At 37.9% G+C, this 8,078-nt stretch overlaps 1 protein-coding gene across 1 annotated transcript in view; it reads right to left on the bottom strand.

Annotated features, from left to right (window-relative positions):
• Positions 1–3,714: 3,714 nt before the first annotated feature.
• The window catches only part of LOC123233706 (prostaglandin G/H synthase 1-like), a 103,594-nt gene continuing 99,230 nt past the window's right edge, over positions 3,715–8,078 (bottom strand). The window contains exons 11-12 of the mRNA XM_044659763.1: positions 6,049–6,137; positions 3,715–3,793 (exon numbers count right to left, since the gene is read on the bottom strand). Of these exons, the coding sequence (XP_044515698.1) occupies positions 3,715–3,793; positions 6,049–6,137 (168 nt within the window). The remainder of the gene's footprint in view (positions 3,794–6,048; positions 6,138–8,078) is intronic.

Here is an 8,078-nt window from a genome sequence, read left to right on the forward strand (position 1 = left end):
CTCCAGTTTTAGTAATTTGGCACCAAAATAATTTATTAATAGCTTAAATATATCATTATGTAAATAATATATTATATATGACCTACAATAAATAAATAAAATAATAACAGAATAAGGTTAGTCTGGCATGACTAATCTGTTATTGATACTGACTCTTTGAAATCACCATTTCCTTTTGTAGATACCCACTAATCACCATCTCTTTAATATTTTGTTCTAATAATCAAGACTGACTTCATCTATATATAAGCTCCGCATACAGTTGAATGTAGTAATCTCTGACCATGTCCTTGATTTATTTCAAACTCATGAGTTGATCATTGTAATTATGGAATTTGAGGCTTGCTCCCTTTTTCATTGTTTGTTTCTGGTTTTTAAATTAGTTTTATTGACCTTTATATAAGCACCTTTAGGTTTTAATTATCATTACTTGTTTCCTTATTGTCAGTCATACTGACATCAGTTATTCTCTTGGTTATTCTCTTTTCCTGTTTCCTGTTGGCTTTTTGCTTCATGCCTTGTCTAAGTTCCAATAAGTTGAGATGTAACTTGATGAGTTCCTTTCTCTTTTTCTTAACAATCTAGGAATTTAAAACCCAAATCTACCTGAGGCTAATGAATGAAATTCAATTTGATGAGTACTTATTAATGACTCATTTTGTGTGAGGAACTATGGTATGTGGCAAAATAGATCATGCTTTCAAGAAATTTATATTCTACTATAATAAGCACTGGGTCCTCACTCAAGGTCCACTCCTGTGCTCAGGATCCGAGTCCGCTCTAGCGCTCAGGATCTGTGGACTCAAGAACTTGCACTTGGGCCTGCACTCAGGGTCTGCACTCAAAGTCCACGTGCGTTCTTTAGCCTCTTGGGGTCTTAAGTATTGCTGCTCTCAGGAACAGGTCTTGGTGGCCCTAGGTAGCTGCCAAGGACTTAATGGATGCCCCAAGCTTGCTCTAGCTCTTGTGCGCTGACTTTGGCACTGGAGGTGGTGTGAGGTGGGGGAGGGGGTTGCTCAACTTGCATTTTAGTGAGAGCTATTTCACCCCCTTATAGCATGGAAATGCCCCAATTCCACATACCTTCAATGCTGCGCCCTGTTGTGGAGTCCCTTCGTTCCTCTGGATTTGTTTTTATGTCTTCTTGAGGAGTCCTATATATTTTGGTTAGGAGTGGTTAAGCAGCTGCTTTTTACTCAGCTGCCATCTTAACCAGGAAGTCAGTGACATTAATGACTTTTAACAAAGAAGAGCTTTTACACCCATGAGCCCTTTCTCATCAGAAGGATCTACAATTCCTGCTGATATTTTAGACCCAAGAGGTTTTTATCAGATTTTTTTAAGCTCTGCCCCACAATTTGGATGGAGGCAGTAATAGATTTTGCTAAAAATATCTCAGCCAAGGTTAAATGATTTGCTATACCTGTTGAATTTGTGACGAGTATATACTTTTAAATATCACAGCAAGTGGTTATATAAAAAAACTCATATGGGTTTGTTTCCTATTGTCTTTAAATGTATTATTAGAAATGTTGATACTTTATTTGAATTGCATTATGAATCTGCTATTTTGTAAAAGCCATTTTCACACACAGGAGTTCATGGAAAAGCTTACAGGAAATGGATGTCATTTTTGGGTGAAAAAACCTTTCACTGATTCTAAGCTACATATTTTTGATTTTTAAAACATTCTTTTATTATTTTTCCCTTCTATGTGCAATACAGTAGTTGAGTTTTTTTCTCTTTTTCTCATTTTTTATATTTAAAGTACATATAATCAATATTAATCCTTTTTTATTTTACAGTAATATGTTTAATATAAATATAGTTGCTGTAATATTAATGCATACCCAAAAAAGCCTTAGACTATCAACCTGCCAATTATTGGTAAATATTATGGGACTGTGATTAATGATTCTGTCTGATTCCAGGAAAAGGGAATAAAAGAGCCACAAAATCAAAGAGACCACCAAGTCCCAATGGGATTGATGAGAAACCGCACAGTGCCTAGCAGCACAAGGTCAAAAAAGACCATACTAATCTAGGTAGGATTGACAGAATTTTTTCATGCCAATACTGAAGGACTTGAACTTAGTAATTGGGGTTCGGGTTGCAGCTTTTCTGACATATGTTAAAAGTCAGAGTTCCCTGAGTTTCATCCTAGTCAAGTACAAAAGGTTGGCCATCATCCTGGCTCACCCTATCCCTGAGAATTATAGGCAAATCAAACCAGGGAAAGACACTTCCCTTGAACACAAATTTGGTCCTTTTCTTTCTCTTATATGTGTGGCAACTTTCTGTAGTCATGGTTACTAATGGGTAGCACAATTGCTTAAATCACTTTAATTGGGCTTTGATTCAAATACCTGCTATAAGTTTATTTTTCCTTACATTTTTGCACATAAGGATTTTGACATTTTACATTTCATTCACAAGTCATTTCTTTCTCTTTTACTTGGATTTTTATCTTTACTTCTTTTGCCAATTAATTCATACAACCCTATAACTCAGCCATGTATCCTTAGCTGATCTGGGTATTGGCCTTAACCCTCTTCAGGGGAGAATGTGTTATTAAATCTCCTGTGGGTGGTATGTATGTTTTATAATCATAATATCTGTATTGTAATCTATAATGTAAAATTTAAATTCTTTTGAGAGTAATTTCAGGGGGGAATGTGTAATTCTTCTTTGAAGGCAACATATGTTTTATAATCTATAATGTAAAGTTTAAATTCTTTTGAGAGTAATTGCAGGATAAGAAATATGCCATCTCCCCAGAATCCAGACAATGAACCTGTTTGGAGAAGGCACCATGAAGATGCCTGAAGAATCTACACTGCATCATGAAGATCCAAAATGAAGTTTGAGGTGCAGTTGATTGAACTATGGGGATTTGAATGCACTTATTTTGAATGTACAGTCTTATGCTGAAGGGGACTGCCCCCTAACTGGCTTTTTGTCAGTGTGCCTAGCAATCATAGGATCATTATTTTTGTCCTCTTTTCCTTTTATCCCTAAATTTCTGTAATTTATGTTAGTTATGTTTACAAGAGCCTTCAGAGAGACCAGGCTCCCTCTTCTCTCAGGGGGAATGTGATACTGGAAATTTGGGGGTCCTTGAACTAATTTTGAGGTCCCTGATCTAAACATCCTGTGGACATTTAAGGTTCTTTCAAACTATGTTTCCCAAGAGCCAGCTGGTTTCCTCTTTTGCATAATCACGTGGGCAGGAAACATAATCACATAGATAGAAGGATAAATAGTGAGTGATTGGATTGGTACTTCCTCTTTTCTGCCTTTGGAGTTGAGCCAGGATGGGATGAGGAGGAAACAGGGAGCGACTTTTAAAATGACTCTTAGCATGGCATGTGGCTTCATTTTTCTAATTACTACAAATAAATCCTTTAAAACCTTAACATTTTTAAATCTATACTTTTATATACATTTTATTTCTTACAAGGGTGGGCATGGCACTAAGTCTGGGGAGTGTGGTGAGGGCCAGGTCCAGCACTCCTTCTCCAAAAGGTTTACCATCATTCGTATAGACCCTTCTCAGATACAATGTAAGGTCCTTTAGGACAAGAACTGTTTATTTTTTCTTTTGTATTCTCAATACTAAGCTCATAGTAGGCACTTTCTAAATGTTTGTTGTCTGATTAATTGTATCTAACATGCATGTTTTTCCCTTAAATTCATACCCATCCCTGACTTTCCTTATACTTCCTCATTGGAATATTTCATCCCAGTGGTGTCCCCATTTCCATCATCTATTTTAGCCATCCCTTTATCTGTCCTAAAGAATAACAGAGGGGCACTTGAGTTTGTGGGCAGAGATTAACCAAATGAGTACAAACCCCTTTTTAACCAGGCAAACTGAAGGATATTTTCAGAATAAATATTAGTAGCTTCTGCTCATATGGGGACCTCTTTCAATGACAGCTTTTCTCAAGCCTTTGAATGACTATCACATAGAAGAAGGATTGAATTGTTCCTAACCATTCTGAAAGGGCCAAACTAGGAGCAATTGGTGGAAAAGAGCTGCAGAGACAGATTTGGGATTAAATGTAAGTAAAAACTATTCATTGGAACTGTGTACAAATAAAATGCAATGCCTCCAGACATAGTGGATTGCTCTTCACTGGAGGTTTTAACTGAAAGCTGAGGTGACAGCTTTCTCAGTGATGTTGTAGGGAAGATATCTGTTCAGCTTGGGGTTGGACTAGATGGCCTCTAATTCAAATTCTGTGAATTAGAGAAAGCTCTTCTAGATAGTCCTGCCTGTGTCCCTCTGATTTCCCATTCTGCAACATCATCCCATCACTCATAATACTTTATCCCATTTTTGCTGGATGTGAAAAAATTCATCAAATATTTATTAAGACACTTCAATGTAGTTTCTTCTCACCCTTCTAATGAGGTAGATAGAACAGCAAATAGACCAAGGCATTAGAAAGCTCTGCATTCAAGTCTAAACTCAGACAATTATATAGACTCTGGGAAAGTTATGTTACCTCTATCTGCCTGAGTTTCCTCAACCATAAAATGGAAATAATACCTACCAGGTTTGTTATAAGGATCAAATGAAAGTTTTATAGTGTTTAGCACAGTCCCTGGCACATAGTAGATGCTTAATAAATGCTTGTTCCCTTCACCTCTTCACTTCTTTGTACCAGCCTCTGTGAATAATAAACAACAAAAAAATGAAGCCATTCCATCAACAAGCTTACATTCTATTACAAAATATATAGAGAGTTTACACCAGCTTATATTTCATCATCTATTTCTTATGCAATTTCCAATGCAAGGTCCATGAGTTTCCAAAGGTTTCACACAGAACACATATTGCCTTAGTATGGGATTATCAGCCATGGCCAAAATCCCAATTAAACCACCAAAACCTATTGGGCAAAAAATGTGACTGAAACATAGCATGTTTAGAATAAATGATAGGAAACAATGAGAAAGCAACAGTAGAACTAAGTAAGAAATTGCATTTTATTTCTCATTAGTTCTCGAATTAGGAAAAACATTCTGAGGGGCAACAATTTAACTTCCTTATCAGCTAGTTCTGTACCTATATTCTGTCAGATTTCCAAGGACAGGAAAAGGGAGAAAGCAGCAAACTGCACAGAAGCACACCAGGAAGCGAGAGAGAGAGGAAAGGAGGGCAGAGTACAGTGCTGAACTGGACAAGGAAAAACCAAGAGAAAAGGGAAAAACCCTGACAGTACACTTTGGGGAATTATTAATTGCCTAAAGAGGAAATACTGAATGGATTCATGAAAACTAATATGTATAGGATGAAGTCACACATGGATGCTATATTTTAGAAAGGATATTAGTGGAGGCAACTGGTTAGCTCACTGGATTGAGAGCCAGGTCTAGAGATGGGAGGTCCTAGGTTCAAATCTGGCTTCAGACACTTCCCAGATGTGTGACCCTGGGCAAGTCATTTAACCCCCATTGCCTATCCCTTGCAGTTCTTCTGCTGTGGATCAATACAAAGTATTGACTATAAGGTGGAAGGTAAGGGGTTAAAAAAAGAATGGATATTAGTAAGTTACATAGCTTCTAGAGGACAACTTGTAAGGATGATGTTAAAATAAAGATAGACAAAGGCAAACTTGCAAAAGACTGGAGAAAAAGCATGTAAGAACCTTGTTGGGTTTCCGGGTTAAGATGGTAGCAGAGTAAAAAAGCAGCTGCTTAACCTCACCTAACCCTCATATAGTACTCCTCAAGAGGACATAAAAAACAAATCCAGACAAACAAAGGGACCACACAACAGGGCTCAGCATTGAAGGTATGTAGGATCAAGGCATTTCCATGATATAAGGAGGTGAAATACCTCTCACTAAAACACCAGCTGAGCAACCCCTACCTGCCCACATCACCTACAGGGCCAAAGCCAGCACACAAGAGATAGAGCAAGTTTGGGACATCCATTAAGTCCTTTGCAGCTACCAGGGATCACCAGGGCCTGCTCCTGAGAGCAGCAAGATTTAAGACCCCAAGAGGCTAAAGAACACAAAGACTTAGAACACAGACCTTGAGTGTAGGCTCGGATACAGGTGCAGACGTGGATCCTGAGTGCAGGCACAGACCTTGGGTGGGGACCCAGTAGAGGGTGTGCATGACTGTGGAAGCAGCACCCGGAGACTGTTAAAGGAGCTTTGGGCAGAGGAACAAGCAAGGGGACCACCAGGAGGCTTTACCCTGAGAACAACTAGACCTGAGACCTCAGGAGCCTAAAGAGTGCAGACAGACCCTGGGCATGAGGATAAAGCTGAGAGTGTGCTGGGTTAACAATGGCAAGCCAGACACAAGAACCCCAGAAGAGAAAGATCAAGAAGAAATCTTTAACACTACACAACTTTTACACAGAAAAAATCCAGACAACAAATTAAACAGTAGAGGAGAACAAACAAGTAAGCATATCCAAACCTTCCCAAAAAAATGAAAACTGGTCACAAGCTCTTGAAGAGTACAAATCTGAGATTATAAGAAAGATGGAAGAGATCTGGCAAGAAAATAACAGTTTAAAAAGCAGAATTTCGCAATTGGAAAGTGAGGCTCAGAAATGAAATGAATTGATGAGCAAATTGAAGACCAGAAATGACCAGCTGGAAGCCTTGAAGAACAAAATATACCAGATTGAAAAGGAAAACCAAAAGATTATAGCTGAAAACCAGTCTCTAAAAGCTAGAATTGGGCAATTCAAAAAAGATGCCACCAAATCAAAAGAACTGATAAGCAAACTGGAGACCAAAATCAAATACCTGGAAAACAGAATAGACCAAATTGAAAGGGAAAATCAAAAGATTATAGCAGAAAACCAGTCTCTAAAGACAAGAATTGGGCAAGTAGAAGCCAACAATCTCTCAAGACAGCAAGAACAAAGAAAGCAAAGTCAAAAGACAGATAAAATGGAAGGAAACATGAAATATCTCAATGAGAAATTGACAGATCAAGAAAACAGGTCTAAAAGAGACAATCTGAGACTCATTGGTCTTCCTGAAGAAGCAGAAATTAATAGAAATTTGGATTCCATAATAAAAGAAATTATTCAGCAAAACTGCCCTGAAGATCTACAACAAGTGGGAAATATAGACATTGAAAGGATCCATAGATCACCCTCTACACTAAACCCTGAAAAGACAACCCCCAGGAATATAAAAGCCAAATTCAAGAGCTTCCAAGTAAAAGAAAAAATCTTACAAGAAGCCAGAAAGAGACAATTCAGATATCAAGGAGCACCAATGAGGATCACACAGGATCTGGCAGCCTCCACACTACAAGACCGCAAAGCTTGGAATATGATATTCAGAAAGGCAAGAGAACTGGGTCTACAACCAAGGATCACCTAACCATCAAAACTGACTATATACTTCCAGGGGAAAGTATGGGCATTCAATAAGATAGAAGATTTCCAAGAATTTGCACAGAAAAGACCAGAACTAAATAGAAAGTATGATATCCAACCACAAAAACCAAGAGAAACATGAAAAGGTAAATGAGAAACAGAGGGGAAAGAAAGAAAACTCTTATTTTTAAATTTGCCTTTTTAAGGGCCTTAATAAGATCTAATTATTTGTATTCCCATATGGAGAAATGTTATGTATAATTCTCTGTAGTGAACTCTATTCACTTTTATAGTATTCACTATTATAGTAATCAGAATAATAATTCACAGGGAGAGGTTGGAGTACTAAATGGTCCAAGATGATATGGGATGGGTGGGAAAGAGTGGGGTAAATAGTAGATGGCACCAAGAGAAACTTGAATGAATAAGAAAAATATGATATTCTATTGCACACAAAGAGGGCATAGGAAGGGAAGGGGATGAATACTATTATAAGAAGGAGAGGAAGAGAGCATTAAGAGGTAATATTTAAACCTTATTCTCAGTGGAATTAAACCTGAGAGGGAAGAATAGCTATATCCATTGGGATATAGAACTCTATATAACCCTACGGAGAAAGTCAGAAGAGATAAACCAAGGGGAGCAGGGGAGTGGGGGTGGGGGTCAAAAAAGGGAGGGGAGGAGAAGGGGGAGGGAATTTATTAGGCCTTAAAAA

The sequence above is a fragment of the Gracilinanus agilis genome, chromosome 2, assembly GCF_016433145.1.
Source record: "Gracilinanus agilis isolate LMUSP501 chromosome 2, AgileGrace, whole genome shotgun sequence".
NCBI lineage: Eukaryota > Metazoa > Chordata > Mammalia > Didelphimorphia > Didelphidae > Gracilinanus > Gracilinanus agilis.